The sequence below is a fragment of the Odontesthes bonariensis genome, chromosome 3 (assembly GCF_027942865.1).
Source record: "Odontesthes bonariensis isolate fOdoBon6 chromosome 3, fOdoBon6.hap1, whole genome shotgun sequence".
Classification (NCBI taxonomy): domain Eukaryota; kingdom Metazoa; phylum Chordata; class Actinopteri; order Atheriniformes; family Atherinopsidae; genus Odontesthes; species Odontesthes bonariensis.
The window spans coordinates 6,560,123-6,579,091 of NC_134508.1; the positions used below are offsets into that span (position 1 = coordinate 6,560,123).

General features: G+C 41.6%; 1 protein-coding gene across 2 annotated transcripts; it reads right to left on the bottom strand.

Moving 5' to 3' along the window:
* Nucleotides 1-3: 3 nt before the first annotated feature.
* On the bottom strand, nucleotides 4-18,128 carry cfap57 (cilia and flagella associated protein 57). Of its 2 annotated transcripts, none has more exons than XM_075460152.1 (21): nucleotides 17,823-18,128; nucleotides 15,875-16,188; nucleotides 15,563-15,801; nucleotides 13,858-14,032; nucleotides 13,629-13,781; nucleotides 12,827-12,966; nucleotides 12,510-12,675; nucleotides 12,303-12,416; nucleotides 11,825-12,037; nucleotides 9,994-10,167; nucleotides 9,692-9,853; nucleotides 8,555-8,710; nucleotides 8,262-8,355; nucleotides 7,968-8,158; nucleotides 7,657-7,830; nucleotides 7,334-7,492; nucleotides 5,511-5,654; nucleotides 2,399-2,515; nucleotides 2,113-2,247; nucleotides 1,422-1,565; nucleotides 4-498 (listed from the first exon to the last, which is right to left on the bottom strand). In XM_075460152.1, the coding sequence occupies exons 1-21, from the start codon at nucleotides 17,977-17,979 to the stop codon at nucleotides 325-327; spliced, it is 3,495 nt and encodes a 1,164-aa protein (XP_075316267.1). In that variant the 5' UTR covers nucleotides 17,980-18,128; the 3' UTR covers nucleotides 4-324. The 2 variants fall into 2 exon arrangements, with proteins under 2 accessions (XP_075316267.1, XP_075316268.1); XM_075460153.1 differs by having other exon boundaries at nucleotides 406-524.
* Nucleotides 18,129-18,969: the final 841 nt, after the last annotated feature.

Sequence of the window (18,969 nt, forward strand, 5' to 3'; positions counted from 1 at the left end):
CAGAGTGTGTTGAATTTTTTTTTTTTAATCAACAAAACTAAAGGATACAGTTTAACTCCACGAAAAGACCAGCTAATATGCTTCTGTCCATCTTTCAGTGGTCAAATACAACCCAAAAATAGATGGGCGTTGTAGTTTTTAAATCACGTTTTTCCTGACACAAAGAAAACTTTTGCAAGATTAATACATCTTCCAATGAAATCAGTTTGAGTTTTTCTGTACACTTGGTAGCACTCGACCAAAACGCATCATCATAATTTGCAAATCAACTCCAAATGTTTTGCACATTAAAACGATGAATCGTCCTGCTAAAACAGACTGCGGTCAGCTGATTTCCTTCTGTTCAGGCTTCTCTCCGGGTCCTTCCTCTGAGTTGGGACGGGACTTGTTGGGCTTCTTTAGGATGACCAGCTGAGCTTTGTAATCTTTAGACTGAGTCCTCACCAAATGCAGCTCCTTACGCAGTTCGTTGATTTCGGTAATTAGAGTCACGTTTTCCTGCAGAGACCACGGCCGCTATTAGGCTACAGTTCATTTGGGGAAACGACATCAAACGTAAAGTAAGTGCCGTTCAGAGCACAAAAAAAAAAGGAATAGCTTTGTAGTTTAGGGAGGTTTGTAGCAGGCACAGTTCTTAAAGGGATAGTTCGCCTCTTTTGACATGAAGCTGCATGACATCCCATATTAGCAACATCATTTATGAACATCTTCTTACCCCCTGCTGCGTCCTGTGAGCAGAGTTCCAGCCTCGTTTTGGCGTTGATGAAAGTAGTCCCGGCTAGTTGGCTGGAGCCACAAAAATAAAGCGTCTTGCTTCTCAAAACAGTATGCGTTCAAAAGAGTAATACATTTGCATCAAAATCGTTCATCCAGAAAAAGTCAGACCTCACAATCGCTTGGCCCTATTTTCTCTCCCTTCATATCGATGCGTGCTGCTGACAGCTGCACCTGTTTCGGTGTTTACTGCTCGGTCTGCACGGTTTACACAGCAGGCAGTGATACGAAGGGAGAGAAAATAAGGCCCAGTGATTGTGAGGTCTGACTTATTCCTGGACAACGATTTTGTGATGCAAATGTACTACTCTTGAGATATTGTCTTGAGAAGCAAAACGCTTTAATTTTTAAGCCCCAGCCAACTAGCCGGACTACCTTCATCAACGCCAAAACGAGGCTGGAACTCTGCTCACAGGACGCAGCAGGGGGTAAGAAAATGTTCATAAATGATATTGCTGATATGGGATGTCATGCAGCTTCATGTCAAAAGAGGCGAACTGTCCCTTTAACAAGTGGTGAGCACAGTCAACATGACTGATGTGCTTACGGCAACAACGTGCCACGTTGTTGGTGAATTTCTTTCACCCAATTATCAATAGTTGTTGGACTTTTGGTAGTTTACTGAAATGAGTTAATTGTTTACCGACCTTCATGATCTGGACGTAGATTTTCTCGTGCTCCTCTGCAGATTTTGCCAGCTTCATCTTCAGACTATTAACGGTCTTCTCCAGGTGATCCCGTTGGTAGCGGAACGCCCTCTGAATATCATCATCCACACTGCTCTTTTCCACCTTTGGAAAGAAGGCATGGCTCGTGTTTTTCTTGGAGTATACAGAAATCATTCATCAGAACTTTTGCTTGCAAGCGGTGTTATCAAATCAAATCAAATTTATTTGTATAGCACATTTCATGTACAAAACAGTTCAAAGTGCTTCACATAAAATAAAAGCATTGCAGCAGGGAGTGGAAGAAGCATTAAAAATACATAAAAGAATATAAAGAGAAACAAATAAAATCATTTAAATTAATTTAAAAACAAGCAACAATTCAGATAAATTAAAGGATAGCGTGCAGATTTCATGCATAGACACATGAGAACAGAAATGTTTTTAACCTGGATTTAAAAATGTCTCCATGTGGTGAAAGTTTAATCTCCACTGGCAGTTTGTTCCACTTGTTTGCAGCATAACAGCTAAATGCTGCTTCTCCATGTTTAGTCTGGACTGGTTTATATTCTCTGAACATATCACAGATGTATTTTGGGCTTAAACCAAAATACATTACTCTGTTTTACCGTAAGGTGGCGGTGATCTGCCGCAGGTAATGATCCATACTCACGCTGCCGGTGTTTGGGACGTAGCGGGCATAAATCAGCTGTACGCTGTCTTTCAGTTTTTTGGGCTCCTGGATGAATCCAACACATTTATGAAGGTCCGACTTAAGTCGCTCACGGAGAGTCTCCAAATCTTTAACCTGGCCACAGAAAAATTTGTCTCACATTAATTCACACCTTGCTTTTAGCCTCGAGTCTAAGCTCAGTCAGATAAAGTAACCATCTCTGTCCCTTTCTCGGCAGCTGTAAAGAGTTGATGTATAAAAAAACAAATGTCATGTGTGTTCCTACTCTTTGCATCTCCCTGTTCATCTCTTTATCTCTGGTCCTCAGTTTGAGCCTCAGGTCTGAGACGGTGAGCTTCAGCTGAGTGTTGCTCTTGTCGATCTGTACCAGCTCCTCCTCCAGCTGTTGAACAAAGACAAACATCACAAACACCGTGTTAACGGTTTATCTTCGGTTTACTTGACTAACTGGAGTCAGGAGTTAACAAATCTGGAGTCCAGTCCAGGCACGTCACCAGACACTTTTTACCGGGGCCCCTGTAAACATGCGTTGTGCCCCTGTAAACATGCGTTGTGCCCCTGTAAACATGGGTTGTGCCCCTGTAAACATGCCTTGTGCCCCAGTAAACATACCTTGTACCCCAGTAAACATGGGTTGTGCCCCAGTAAACATACCTTGTGCCCCTGTAAACATACCTTGTGCCCCTGTAAATATGCGTTGTGCCCCTGTAAACATGCCTTGTGCCCCTGTAAACATACCTTGTGCCCCAGTAAACATACCTTGTACCCCAGTAAACATGGGTTGTGCCCCAGTAAACATACCTTGTGCCCCTGTAAACATACCTTGTGCCCCTGTAAATATGCGTTGTGCCCCTGTAAACATACCTTGTGCCCCTGTAAACATGGGTTGTGCCCCAGTAAACATGGGTTGTGCCCCAGTAAACATACCTTGTGCCCCAGTAAACATACCTTGTGCCCCTGTAAACATGCATTGTGCCCCTGTAAACATACCTTGTGCCCCTGTAAACATGGGTTGTGCCCCTGTAAACATGGGTTGTGCCCCAGTAAACATGGGTTTTGCCCCAGTAAACATACCTTGTGCCCCTGTAAACATGCATTGTGCCCCTGTAAACATACCTTGTGCCCCTGTAAACATGGGTTGTGCCCCTGTAAACATGGGTTGTGCCCCAGTAAACATGGGTTTTGCCCCAGTAAACATACCTTGTGCCCCAGTAAACATACCTTGTGCCCCTGTAAACATGCATTGTGCCCCTGTAAACATACCTTGTGCCCCTGTAAACATGGGTTGTCCCCCTGTAAACATACGTTGTGCCCCTGTAAACATACGTTGTGCCCCTGTAAACATACCTTGTGCCCCTGTAAACATGCATTGTGCCCCTGTAAACATACCTTGTGCCCCTGTAAACATGGGTTGTCCCCCTGTAAACATACGTTGTGCCCCTGTAAACATACGTTGTGCCCCTGTAAACATACCTTGTGCCCCTGTAAACATGGGTTGTCCCCCTGTAAACATACGTTGTGCCCCTGTAAACATACGTTGTGCCCCTGTAAACATACCTTGTGCCCCTGTAAACATGGGTTGTGCCCCTGTAAACATGGGTTGTGCCCCAGTAAACATGGGTTTTGCCCCAGTAAACATACCTTGTGCCCCTGTAAACATACCTTGTGCCCCTGTAAACATGCATTGTGCCCCTGTAAACATACCTTGTGCCCCTGTAAACATGGGTTGTCCCCCTGTAAACATACGTTGTGCCCCTGTAAACATACGTTGTGCCCCTGTAAACATGCCTTGTGCCCCTGTAAAAATCCCCATATACATCATACAGACTACGCTAAGACTGATGTGCCAAGGAAGAATAACATAGACACCACGTAACCTACTTTAGCCGATGCTGCATAGATCTACCAAAGAGTGAAGTGAAGAGGTTGTATTGGCAGGCGTTGGGTGCGTCTGTGCCTGTTCAGCGAATGGACCATGTGTGCCGCGTAGCGCGCAAAATCAGAGTTGGAAGGCAAGATACTGCGGCCCGCTCGTCATATTTATCAGCGGATAGTAGCCCACACATTTTGCCAATCGAAGCGTAGTAGGCTACATGAACATCTACACATTGATGGATTGCCGTCATCGTGGTCATGGACATAAGGAAATTCTTACAGTCAGAAGCAACAAGGAGAACTGAGAATGAAGTGGAAGGAAGTGAGAGATTTGTTTTCTCTGTTATGTCGACGCTCATGCCGACCTATAGGCCACTGTCATTTCTTACACCAAATACACAATGTTTGCATTTAGGCTTAAACAATGTCTGGTTCCACGGCATATGAATTAACGCGAGACAATATCCTATTCTGCTTATTATAAATGGGTAAAAAGTGGGTAGGCTAGTTTAAAAGGCTACTCAATCAGGGGAATAACTTATCAGACCATATCAGGTACTCTTAATTTAAGGTTTTGACTTTTTATTTTGCAATATTCCCTCTTGTAGAAGTATTTATTGACGGTGCTACAGTAAGATTAAAAAATGTTCAGTACCTGGACTAAAATATTGTTCATTATTTTGCATTTGTGTTTTTTAGTAACATTTCCTCTTGTAAAAGGCTTACTTGATTTTGTTTGATGAGCTACAGAAAGAGGAATTCAAAAGCTAAATGGCTGAACTCAAAGTGTTTTATTTGCTTAGATAGCTTATAGCTCTGTTAAACCTGTTGAGGCTCATGCAAATTTGTATAAATGTTCTTACACATCCAGTAGGCTACAGGCACATTTTCTGTATACAGTACGGCAGTGTTGGTGGTGGTGTTGAGGCTGGGGGCCTGTGCCCCTGTACAGCTGTATGCCGAGCAACGTCCCTGGTCCAGTCAACGAAACTGGATGAGAGGTGTAAACCATTTCCTGTTCACAATGACCATTCGCTGGCATAAACGCAGGAGGCCACTCATCCCGCAGGTGTCCGCCACAGAATACTTCGTGAGGTCATAAAGATGCTCAGACTGATCACCCAACAATCATTTAAACTGGTTTAAATCTCTCTTTTCCAACATGCACACTTGACACTTCGTAAAAAAGCCACCAGAAAAATGTTTTGTGGGTCGATGAAACTAAGCTTGAGCGGTTTGCACAGCACTACCTGCGGTGTAAAAAGTTCACTGCAAACCAGACGCAATCACAAAGGTGTCCCAGTCTGACCTTTAATATAAAAAGGAGGTTCTTGGCTCGACCTCAATGGTTCTGCTAACTTTGGACGTCCTGAGAGTTTGAATGAGACATGTTACACTCTTCAGAGGTTATTAAAGGTAAACTTAGGTTTCCTACTGTACCATGAATGTCCCCTGAGTTTTTTTTCCAATCAAGTTGAAATATTTTAAACACAAACACACACCTGATGCATCCTCTCCTTCTTCTCTTTTATGTCATCTTGCTGAGGCTCAATCTGCTTCTTTAACTCGTTCAAATGGCATTCAAGCACAAACTTCAACTTCTCCAGTTCCTGGTTCTTCTTTTTCAGGCCAGATATGGTGTTATCCTGTGTGAACATGGATGGGTGAAGTGATTTTAACAGAAGGTGGTAGACAGCTTTCTGCTTTTCTTTTCAACCTGTAAAAACTTCTTCCATAAATCGGTGAAGAGTGAGAAACTAATACTGAGGATTATGCCACCCTGGTGTTTGGTGACTATATATGAAGACAGGCATTTTGTAAGCTAAATGGACCTTTATGTGACAAATTTTTGTGTGTTTCTGGGACAGTGAGTATTTGAATACATGGAAATAGTCTGAGTTCAGGACTGAGTGTTAAACATTGCTGACTGATAAAGCATGCTACTGTTTTCTGTACCATTCAGCACTTCTGGTTTGGTTTTTAGTTTGTATGGTTTGGCTTTCTTGTCCATTTTTAAACCTTTGGGCTATTGATTCATCAGTGGATTAACTTGCTTAAAGGGATAGTTCGCCTCTTTTGACATGAAGCTGTATGACATCCCATATTAGCAACATCATTTATGAACATGTTCTTACCCCCTGCTGCCTCCTGTGAGGAGAGTTCCAGCCTCGTTTTGGTGTTGATGAAGGTAGTCCGGCTAGTTGGCTGGGGCCACAAAAATAAAGCGTTTTGCTTCTCAAAACAATATGCGTTCAAAAGAGTAATACATTTGCATCACAAAATCGTTGTGCAGGAAAAAGTCAGACCTCACAATCGCTTGGCACTATTTTTTCGCCCTTGTATCACTGCGTGATTGCCACCTGCCGATAGCCGTGGCTGTTACGTGTTTCCTGCTCGATCTGCAAGGTTAACACAGCCCGTAGTGATACGAAGGTAGAGAGAAAATAAGGCCAAGCGATTGTGAGGTCTGACTTTTTCCTGGAGAACGATTTTGTGATGCAAATGTATTACTCTTTTGAACGCATATTGTTTTGAGAAGCAAAACGCTTTATTTTTTAAGCCCCAGCCAACTAGCCGGACTACTTTCATCAACACCAAAACGAGGCTGGAACTCTGCTCACAGGACACAGCAGGGGGTAAGAAAATGTTCATAAATGATATTGCTAATATGGGATGTCATACAGCTTCATGTCAAATGAGGCAAACTATCCCTTTAATCTCCCCGGAGTTGTGGCCCTTTGATGGAAACAAAACTAACAGCCTCTAGGGATTTAACCGCACTTCGATCTTATCTTATTGCTCAAATTCTGTATTTGTTACACCTGTTTATATATGAAATCTCCCAATTAAATGAGCGAGCAATACTAAATCACCAGAGCACCCTTTTTAGTTAAACAATATATTATAAGGAACACGTTTTAAACTCCAAAACCAAACAATATAATTTCCTGAACAGCAGATCCAGATCTTCCTGATAAAACCCTTTATTTTCTTTGTTATAGTAAACCTCTCATATCAGGTGTAACGGAAATATGTGAATAAAAACTCGTGGATGGCTCATGGAGTAAGAGGATGATATGTCACTGCACAATTAATTGAATTCCAATTGGCTTGAATTGGACTATACTATTTAAGTGCCTTGAGATGACATTTGTTGTATTTGGCGCTTTATAAATAAAACTGTATTGAATTGAATTTAAGTTAAAAAGATAACATCCCACTAATCTACTGGGCAATGATTGAAAATAGTCCAAATACATTTTCAAAAGTAACACCAAACCAAACGTATACATTTAAATACTGGGAGACCCCTGATCTCAGCCACCTTGTCCTGGCTGGTCTTTTCGTGTCCAGAGATCTGCCTCTTCAGGTCCTCGATGTCACTCTCCAGAGAGCGGATCAACCCCAGCAGACTCTGCCGCTCCTGCTTCAGCTTGTTTATGTCCGAACATCTGTCATCAATCTGTTTCTGTAGACCGTCTAACTGTGACAACGCAACATACAATGAGCGGGAGGAAAGGCAAAGGAGTAACATGAGGACACGGTCAGGATGAAAGGAGAGACAAGTCATAGAGAGTTAAACGCTGAATGTTTCTATTCTGAACAAAGGATATTTAGTATTCAGTGAATAATAGCAGCTTTAGTCACCTTTTGTGTCACGATTGCATTGTTTCCCTTCAGGCTTGTGTTGGTCTCCTTCTCAGAGTACAGTTTCTTCTCGTACTTTATTTGGAGGGCATGGATCTTTCTCTCTTCATCTTCCTCCATCTGCTTTATGATCTCTTCAAGCTCGAGGATCTTCTGCTGGGAGTCCTCCTGACACTGTTTGAAAAATAAAAGCATGACAAAAATCAAAGAGTGCCCAAGAAATGTGGTGTTTTTTTTATTGTAATGCATGCCCCCATAGCCGGTCACCAAAGCTCTGCCACCTCCTCTTCCTCCGGCTCCTGCTGACTGACCTGAGCCAGGAGCTGAGTCTTCTCCTGCAGCTTGTCCTCATACAGCTGTGTGAGATCCTCCAGAGCTCGGGTTCTGCTTTCCTCTGCAGATTTCAGCAGCTTCTCGTAGTCCTCCAGCAGTGTATGATGCTTTTGGTGTAGATCTTGGTACTTGTCATGCTCCACAATGAGTTTCTGGCTGTATGAGTGCTCTGTGAAATATTGAAAAAACGACACACTTCTCTGTGACTCCTTTAAATGAAATGAAAGTGCATTGTTTTTGTATTGCGCAGAGACCGACAGTCCTCTCCTTACCTAAATCCCTCAGTTCTTTTAAATGTTCCACAGCAACCTCTGCAGATTGCTCCTGATTCTCACGTTCACTCCTCTCCATCTCTGTTTTCATGATCTATCGTTGCAGCGTATGGTGTGAAGAGGCAACACAGTTACATGATGAGGCAGAAGCAACCATCTCATTTCAAACAAATCTACCGTCACAAAGTAATGGTCTCATAAGAGCACTGACTTCATCTTCACAAAGTAAACGGTTGTTGGCGGCTGTATTGAAAATACCATCATTCATGTTGAACCTCTGAATATACACGGACCTGTTGTGTTGTTTTCAGAGACTCCACTTCCTGAGTAAACTTGTCAGAAAGCTCCTTGAGCTTCTCGTTGTAGCTCATGTCCTTCAGGTGGAGCTGGTATTCATTCTCCATCTGCAGCTCCTCAAGACGCATTTTCAGCTCCAGCATGTTCTGGGTCTGAAGTACGAAGAAGAATACACGAATGCATGACTACGTTGAAATTCTGTCCCTATTTTTTCTTCTCTCCAAACATTTTGTGTGCCACATGTCTTCGTAGAGCTGGCAGAATCCTAAAAGACGGCCATCACCCATCCTTCAAACCGTTCACCATGCTGCCTTCTGGTAGGCGGTACAGAAGCATCCGGTCTCGCACCCGCAGAATGGAGAACAGTTTCTATCCTAAGGCCATCAGGCTCCTAAATGCACTATGATGCACTCTCATCACTTACACACTCGACACTTTACACATGCCTACCTCCACTGCTGTTTGCACTGCAACATGCAATATTGCACAATACTGTATTTATTATTTTATCTTGTGTTTCTAGGTTAGTATAGGTCTTAGATTAGCATAGGCTATTATGTGTATAACATGTTCAGTATAGCTCTTGTAATTAGCGTAAAATGTATATTGTAGTATCCATATTGCCTATTTATTGTTACTGTTTTTGTAAATTTGTATCACTGCGGGCTGTGTAAACCGTGCAGAACGAAGTGCAGACCGAGCAGTAAACATTGTAACAGGTGCAGCTATCGCTAGGTGGCTGAACGCATTGATATGAAGGGAGAGAAAATAGGGCCAAGCAATTGTTCTGACTTTTTCCTGGAGAACGATTTTGTGATGCAAATGTATTACTCTTTTGAACACATATTGTTTTGAGAAGTAAAACGCTTTAATTTTTAAGCCCCAGCCAACTAGCCGGACTACCTTCGTCAACACCAAAACGAGGCTGGAACTCGGCTCACAGGACGCAGCAAGGGGTAAGAAAATGTTCATAAATGATGTTGCTAATATGGGATGTCATACAGCTTCATGTCAAAAGAGGCAAACTATCCCTTTAATGCTGACTTAACACAGTACGATCCACACTGTTCTACATCGTATGCTTAATGCCGTCTAGAGGGTTTGTTGAATGTTGACACACAGAGTAAACAGACCTTCTCTTCCAGGTCTGCCTTTGTTACAAGGATCTCCTCAGTGTGGACAATCTCCCTGTTTCTCTTCAGTCCTCGACCGTCCTTATCGACGATCTTCGATATCAACAGACATCTTTCTTCTGAAACCGTCAGCAGGAACTGATCGTCATACGTGATCACCATCTGAGGACACGCTCGCTTTGATCAGTGACTTTTGGTAGTCGTTTGCAAATATCAATAGTTTCAGCATTCAAATCACGTTCAGATGTGAAGTGTGACTGCCTCACTGTCAGGTGAGTGCGTGCATTAGCGTATCGGCTCACCTTGGTGACAGGGCCACAGTGAGCCTGGTGAGCGATCCATTCCTTTTGGATGGGTAACGGGTATTTAATGGCTCTGATGGTTCCACTGGAGGTCCCGGTGAAGACGACCCTTCCAGAGTGAGACACTGCGAGAGCGGTGTGAGCCACCTCATCAGCAGGAACCTCCCTCAGGACCTAGTTAGACATGAGGATAAAATAATTTTGTCATAATGTTGCAGTATTGTTGGTAAGAGATATAAATGAATCTCAGCATGTTTTTTTTCTAAATTAGAAAATTCAAGCTCAGGCACTCATTTGAAATGTTTGGTCTCCAGTCCCCATTCACTGCCTCTTGTGAAATGTTACTGTACACGCTGCATTTTATAAGCTGTCTGGGAGCTCCAAAACAAGCAGAGACCTTTATATCCTCAGATTATTGAAAAAAATTGACTTGAAATTGAAATTGAAATTTCCCTTCTCCTGTGTTCGGGTATAATAAGACATGCACTGAAGTTGTGAGTCAGAGCTTCACTCTGACACAGATGCTCTGGGTCGAAGTCTTGTACAAGAACTATTCAATAAAACTCCCTGAGTGCTTTTCACCTTAACAGTGCTCGGATAATATTAATTCATTATTATTTTTTCCAACACAGATCCCATTCAAATATTGTCAGCTGCAGCTCGACCAAATATATGATGTAAACAGAAATTAATCAGATGAAATGCTAGATCCATTTTAGTCAGACAAGCACTGGCCAACCGCTTTAGTTAAAGGGATAGTTCGCCTCTTTTGACATGAAGCTGTATGACATCCCATATTAGCAATATCATTTATGAACATTTTCTTACCCCCTGCTGCGTCCTGTGAGCAGAGTTCCAGCCTCGTTTTGGTGTTGATGAAGGTAGTCCGGCTAGTTGGCTGGGGCTTAAAAATTAAAGCGTTTTACTTCTCAAAACAATATGCGTTCAAAAGAGTAATACATTTGCATCACAAAATCGTTCTCCAGGAAAAAGTCAGACCTCACAATCTCTTGGCCCTATTTTCTCTCCCTTCGTATCACTGCCTGCTGTGTAGACCGTGCAGACCGAAGTGCAGACCGAGCAGGAAACACCGTAACAGGTGCGGCTGTCGGCAGGTGGCAGCACGCATTGATATGAAGGGAAAAAAATAGGGCCAAGCGATTGTGAGGTCGGACTTTTCCTGGAGAACGATTTTGTGATGCAAATGTATTACTCTTTTGAACGCATATTGTTTTGAGAAGCAAAATGCTTTATTTTTTAAGCCCCAGCCAACTAGCTGGACTACCTTCGTCAACGCCAAAACGAGGCTGGAACTCTGCTCACAGGACACAGCAGGGGGTAAGTCCATCCATCCATCCATTATCTATACCACTGAATCCGTCGGTCGGGTCGCGGGGGGGCTGGAGCCTAGTAAGTCAAATTTAATAAATGATGTTGCTAATATGGGATGTCATACAGCTTCATGTCAAAAGAGGCGAACTATCCCTTTAATGTGTGATACTTAACAACCTTCAAACGATAGACCCAGTCATCTTATTAAAGACACTGCATGGTCCTCAAACAGGGACCTCCTTGTTAGAAGCGTCTTTCAGACCATTAGTTTGGTTAATGAACCCATAATATGACTTTTTTGATTCAAACTAACCACACTCTTAGCAGCACTGTTTCAGATATAACGGGAGGTTTTTAAAGTTGTAGGGTGTTGGACTTTATAGTACACACAATTGTATAATCACTTCTGTATAATGTTCTCTTACATGAATGACATAATCTGTTGTTCTTTTCATCGTATTGTATAGAGCAGATTACGGGGTGTGTTGCGGTTACTGACCTCACAGTCTTGGATCTCCTTCAGGGTGAGGTCTGTTCCAACAGCGAGGACAGTTTTGTAGTCTGCGGAGAAAGCAACACCTGTGTAGCTGCAGGACTTGAGGACGCTCTCGGACTCCCGCTTCCCAGACTGCGTGTTCCACTCATACACGGCGCCGTCCATCCCACAAGACACCAGCCGCCTGTCATCCAGGCTCCACTCAATGGCACGCACCTAGGCAAGTTTATTTGTTTAGCACAATTCAACTACAAGGCGATTCAAAGTGCTTTACAGATACATTAAAACATTAGAAATAAAAAGCATGATTTAAATTTTAAACAAAAAAGAAAGAAATAAGAACAATAGATAGAAAATCAGTAGTTAAAATGTGATTAAGTTTTGAAACTCAAGCTTCAGATTTGGACTTAAAGAGCACAATATAAACAAATGTGGATGTGTAGATCTGATGGACATAAGCACACTCTCCTCCCTGGCTCACCTTCCCACTGTGGCCCCTCAGATTGAGCATATTCTCAAACGAGGTGACAGAGTAGACGTGAATGATGTTTCCGTTGACCGCTGCAAACAGGTGGCCGCCATGACTAAAAGCACACTTAAGACGTGGAGTGAGAAGGTGAAATAAATCATTAGGGATGATTGTAGAGCATCACTAATTCAGATTAGCTGTACACTCAGCAGGCTCTACCTCTCTGCAGCCACGCACTGTGAACTCCTTGAAGGTACGGATGTCGTCAATAATAAGGTTCATCAGCCTGAGTTTGTCTGAAAAGCCCACCAGGAGGAAAAGACCGGTGGGGTGAAGAGCTACGCTGAACGCCTCCTCCTGAAACTCCTTGTACAGCTCTAACTCCCTGGTCAATTTATAAAAAAACAGAAAGGAAGAAATAGAGTAGCGTGTCCTTAGAGTGCTTAACTTGTTCAGGGGTTAAGTTACCTGCGTGTCTCACTAAAGTGTCAAACCAAATTAAGTCACACGACGAAAAACATGGCGTGAATTTTTACTTTGTCTCATAGTTCCAGATGCGGACAGAGCGGTCGAGAGAGCAGGTGGCCACGAGGGGTTTGCGAATGCAGATGGACAAACCAGTGATGGAGTTGGAGTGGAAGGGCTGGGACAGGAATTCAAAATGTAGCTGTTCCTCCTGATGGACAGAGTTGCAGAATTACCTTAAACATGTATGAAAACATAAAAGAATAGAAAAATGGTAAATGGTCCACAATTATGTCAAATACTTTCTTTCTGCATTCTATAAAAGCATTTTGAAATGTGTTTCTCATTCACTCAAACACTCTATATGAGCAGGTTAGTACACACATTGGACTGTTTTATGACAGCTTTAAATGCAATGTGAAATATAGGTTTTGGGGATTAATTATTATAGGAATTATTATAAGAATGGGGGTACATCTCAGTAAGCTTCAGCTCCTTCACTCCTCTGTTTCTGCTATGAAAATGGGAAGAAAGTGATAGAGAAGGGTTTGAGGAAGTGCTTTTAGAATTTAGATAAACAGAAGACAGAGGACATGGGCATGTTGTAATGTAAACAAATGACCAAGCCATGTGCAAAACAAGAGAAAATAAGTTCAAATATAAAGGAATAATAAACAACTAAACTGAATAATCCTGATTACTGACCAGCGGCTACACTGGTGGTTTAAATTGAGAAGGTGAGAGTGCAAGGACGCAGGCGGGAAAATAACTGCAACCCAGTAAAGCCACCACACTGACTTCAGTGACAACAATGAATGAGTGTGTGTTTGTCTAATGCTGTGCCATTGACAGTTTGATGTGACTGTACATCACCCTGCTCGTGTCAGCAGATGAAAGGCTGACGCTGTACAGCTGTCCTCGGTCTGTGCTGACGGCCAACGTCTCCTCTGCTGGACTGAGGCACATGGTGTCGATCTCCTGGCTTTCAGCTGAGATCAAATCACTGCAGTGTGGCTCTGGAGGGATCTGACACAAAAAGATTCATATGAATACAAAGCCCACAACACCACTGATGTTTTCATTATAAAGCTCAGATATTTACCCGAATCTCCCTGCTTTTCCGGTAAAGGTCCTCCTCTGTCTTTTCAAACAGGCAGACAACGCCAGGACCCACAGTGCACACAAAGCCCTTGGAGTAGGACAAGATGGCTGTGATGCGAGAAACAGCCAGACCTGGATTCCCATCACTCTCTTTGATCCTCTTCACCTCCACTTGCCTGTGCATGGAGGTAACAGCTTTAGGGATCTGGCAGATTCCTCGAAATAATCACAAGTCAATGATACAAGAATGTTGAGAATTTGCATGGAACAGCGTGGACTGAAGAACTGAAGGTTAGCAGTTAACCATCATCTTCGAGGACGAAATGTGGCCGGAAGAAAATCCTGAATGAACCGTGATCAGAGATCAGTTAAACATGTGATGAAATCAAACAAAATCAACAGTGATGTTTAATTCAACACGCACACAGTGTGTAGAAAACTCAAAGTATTGAGACTTAACAGCTGTGTGGCCTTAAAAAAAACACTTGAAATGAATTGGCTAATTGCTAAGAAGAACAAAGATTAGACTCGGGAGGAATGGAAATGACTAAAGTGGTCAAATGACTCCAGATTTACACTGTTCCAGGGTGACAGTTGGATCAGGGTGGGAAAAGAAGTTGATTAAGTACTGTTCTTATCACGCTTTGTGCCTATTGTACAAGCCTGTTGGGCCAGCATTATCATCTGGGATTGTTTCAATGAGTCAGGTCAAAGTTCAACAATGTTATGTGCCCAAAGATTAGGTCAGCTGACTACCTGAATAACCAGGTTTTTATACCAATATATATATATATTAGGGCTGGGCGAGTTAACTCTTTATTATCGGGTTAACTCGTTAATTATTTAACGCCGATAAATATTTTATCACGCTTTAACGCATGTTTTATTTTATTTTATTTTGTAAAAGTCTGTTGCTCACAGGCTTTTATTTTATAAAAGTCTGTTGCTGTCTGCTGCGGAACCGGAAAAGAAAGTAATCGGCGGATCCACCAAACATGGAGAAGGGTACGGAACTTTTACTCGGCCATTTTCATTTTAAAGTTCTTCCAGACGGCGGAGTCGACAGAACCAAAGTCATCTGTAAACACTGCCAAGTTGAATTGTCTTCTCAGCGTAGTAGTTCCAGTCTAAAATATCACTTAAAGGCAAAACACACAACTGATAGCAGCAAGTCATTCAAGGAAACAGACAGTGGAGCGAGGCTTCTACATAAAAACTACAGAAAGATGCTGATGTTAAAAGTGTGTTTGCACAACAAATGTTATGGCACTTTCATTCATATGGCAGCACATTTAAAATAAAACTAAATGCTAAAAGCTATACACTACTTTTGAATTCATTTTTGGATTTTGCCTACAAATGCGATTAATCAGGGAAATCATGTGATTAATTATTGAATTTTTTAATCGTTGCCCAGCCCTAATATATACAGTATATATTTTTTTTTCCCGCAATGACATGGACATATTATAAAGGGACAAAGCCAGGATAAATCAGGCATAAATGATAAATTAAAAGTGGTACAGGAAGCACTGGAGGTGGAATGGCCTTTGGAATTTGCTGGAGAAGACTTTATACAGTGATCTGACTCTTCCATAATCAATACAAGATTGTGGCAAAAAACAAATGCAGCACTTAGTGGAATTTTATCTCAACCAAGGTAAAACGCAAAAGTATAATCTTATAATTCAAACCCAAGATCTGACCTTTCAGACGCCATCTTGATCTCTCTGCGCAGGTCCCCAAACTCAGACACAAGCAGCCTGCCTGTGTCCGTTCCCGCAATGACTCTTTCATCTGAGATCCACGCATGACACAGGAAATTGATGGACTCCACCTTTGCAAAGCTGCACTGTTTCAAGGCTCCTTCGGAGTAACGAAAGAGCTTGAACACCCCAGCTCCGCTCACACACAGCAGCATGTTGTTGTAAGGGTTGAAGCTGACCTGATGGGAGAGCACAGGATGTTAAGTGTGAATGCCTGCACACTGCTGTTGGCTGACCAAAGTAATGACTCACCTGGGTAACAGGATTGGTAGAGGTGGTTGTCTTCACTGTTGCCAGGATTTTGTTTTTCTCCCACAACCAGAAGATCAAAATCCACTCTGGGGCTCCTGTTTGGCTTATCAGATACTTAGAATTAGGGGAGAAAGCCATGCACAGAAACTCTTGAACGGGCATATCCCCTGCGGTTAGAACTTTTCTCCTCCGGCCCTGTTCATGCTGCAGGTCGAACACTGTGATGGTGGCCTTCTCACCACACTCAGACGCTGCCAGGTAACGACGGTTGGCACTGATAGCCAGAGCACCCATGCCTTGACTTCTCTCTGAACCTTTAGAAAAAAAGCACACATTCCCAAATATAACCAACAGCAGAAAAAGTACAAAAAAAAAGTCGTTTCCACACCATTACTATGGAAGTTTTTCTGTGCCATCAGAGTTTGAATACGAATTTCTAATATTGAATTTTTACAGCATTAAAATCAGACTTTGAATTTGAAAAACCAACAGTGGAAAAAAAAAAAATTCAACTTCAAAAAATTCAGTGGAAAAAGAACCAGACTCAACATCCGGGTAAACAGGGAGAAGCAATCGATCCCTGTCTCAATTCATCAGATCAGCTCAATAGATATTGAGTCATAGATATGTGTAGAATGGCTAGATGTCTCGTCCGCGTTGCTGGGCAACGAAGTCGAACGTCCGCAGATGGCTTCCATCTTACCACAGGCAGCTCTCTCGCCAACAGCATTGTGTTGATGGTGAAACATTCAAACATTCAAGACATAACTTGCTTAATTTTCAAACGTTTAGGTTATTATAAACATCAAAGTAGTAAGCTAATTATCACACTACAGACGAAGTCCATATTTATTTTTTTAAAATAAAAACGTAAATATTTCACGTTTATTTGCCCCATGACTCAACTTTATTTATCCCTTGGGATGACTTCCTCAGGGAAATTCAAGTCCCCAGTAGCTCCAAACACACACAAAGGATCTCTATAAATCTAAAATTCAGTATAATATAGAATAATTAATATGATACATAATTAAAATATAATTAATATAGGATAATCTAAAACAAAGTGTAAAAAAATATATAGGCTATACAAGATATACAAAGTAAAGAGAGTTCAATAAATTAAGTTATAGCACTATGGTTGAGTTATTGCCGATATTGCCCTACACTTGTGTTAATTACACATTGTATGCACATAGTCTGACCATAAATAGATAAGATATTGCACAGTAGTGACGTGAATTATTACACAGATGACCGAATAAATAAAATATCGCACACAGGGTATATTAGTATGTAAAATAGTGTAAAATCGTCGAGATTTCTGTGAGATAAGAGTAATAGCGTCAGAGCAGATCACTTACCGTAACTCGGGTTACCTCAGGTTTGACTGTCTCCCGGACATCTCACCCTGCGGTAAGATGGCCGACTTGTGCGGACGTTCTAAACTCAGACGTAACACATCTAGCAATTCTATGCATATCTATGTATTTAGTCATATCTATCACTCAATTTTATTAACACAAATGGCAAATAAAGTAAACTCACTCACCGAAGCACCGTCACCTGCGTTGGTGGACATGGCTGATCTGTCCAATGTAGCGCAACTTGATTGGCTGCCGTTGGATGAATTGAGACAGGAATCGATTGCTTCTCCCTGTTTACCCGGATGTTGAGTCTGGTTCCTTTTCCACTGAATTTTTTGAAGTTGAATTGTTTTCCACTGAATTTTTTGGAAGTTGAATTTTTTTCCACTGAATTTTTTGGAAGTTGAATTTTTTTACACTGATTTTTTTTTTTTTTTCACTGTTGGTTTTTCAAATTCAAAGTCTGATTTTCATGCTGTAAAAATTCGATATTAGAAATTCGTATTCAAACTCTGATGGCACAGAAAAACTTCCATACATTACCTACTCCACAACGGATTTCTAAATGTCAGTCTGCCTACCAGAAATGAACCGTTGACATCTTTGGACGATGTTGTGGCACACGCAGCTGCTTCCGCTGGGGAAGACGACCGTTTGCTCGTCAACGAAACACAAATTGTTAGCAACACCAGGCCGTAGACCGAAAATGAAATGAGACTGTGACACCACAGAGGCCATTTTAAAGTTGTTTAAATCTACAAACACACAATAAATTTACTAAAGGCTACAAAGAATTTCAACATATGGAGTTTAAAGGAAACATTAAGTCAAGCTAATTCTACTTCTGACAACCAGTAAGGAGCGCACGAGACAAGAGATCGGAGTCATGTTGCTAAGCAACCACGGAGAGTCCGTGACAACAAGAGACCCAGAGCCTGAATGGTGTAAAAAGAGTGGTGACACTCCCATAGACTTCTGTTGAAAGAAAGGAATGCGGAAGTCACGTGGGTCATGGAGACGCCAATAGTTCCAAACAAGAGACGCAGCTCCGTTGATCTCAATTGCTCGTCAAGAACAATTACTGGTATGTTAATGAAATAACAGCATTTTAAACATTTTTTTACATTTTTAAGCATTAGCTATCAGAAGTATACTCTTAGACATCGTTATTTTTTACATTTGGTTTGCAAGAAATGTCAATGTTAATGTTAAAAATGTAATGGATTTAGGGACCTAACTGAAAGCTTGGTAACGTAGGCTAACGCGAGGTGACGTGATAATTTCACTAAAGTCTGTTAACTTTTTATTGTCAGGTGACATTATGTAAAGTTGTTTTGATTGTTAGGTTTTAAAACATTACCAAAATACTATATAGGCCTATAGTAATAATAGATTTAATACATTTTTGATATTTCTGACGTATTTTCTCCAGTAAATTGATTAAATTACAACATTTTTGGCATAGTGAGGCAAAATGGTCTTTAACTAATTAAGTAAGTTTTTTTCAGCATGACTTTGCAGCTGTGATAATGAATTTATGAATTTCTCTGTTGTTGTCAGGGAGGTCAACAGATGTGGTGGTCGCTGCTGCCATGGATCAACCCTCATTAGGACTTCAGCAGATTTCTACAATGTCCAAACCCTTAAATTTGATCAAATACAGTTCATTGTTGCAGATTAATCTACCCAACAGTATAAATAGCAGTAAAATAACTTCTTTATTAAGGC

Coding starts and splice junctions, on each gene's coding strand:
- cfap57 (XM_075460152.1), bottom strand. CDS start 17,979: ATGGCCTCTGTGGTGTCACAGTCTCATTTCATTTTCGGTCTACGGCCT. Junction 14,033..15,562: donor ATCAAGATGGCGTCTGAAAG/GTCAGATCTTGG, acceptor CTCCATGCACAG/GCAAGTGGAGGTGAAGAGGA. Junction 13,782..13,857: donor GGAAAAGCAGGGAGATTCGG/GTAAATATCTGA, acceptor TTTTTGTGTCAG/ATCCCTCCAGAGCCACACTG.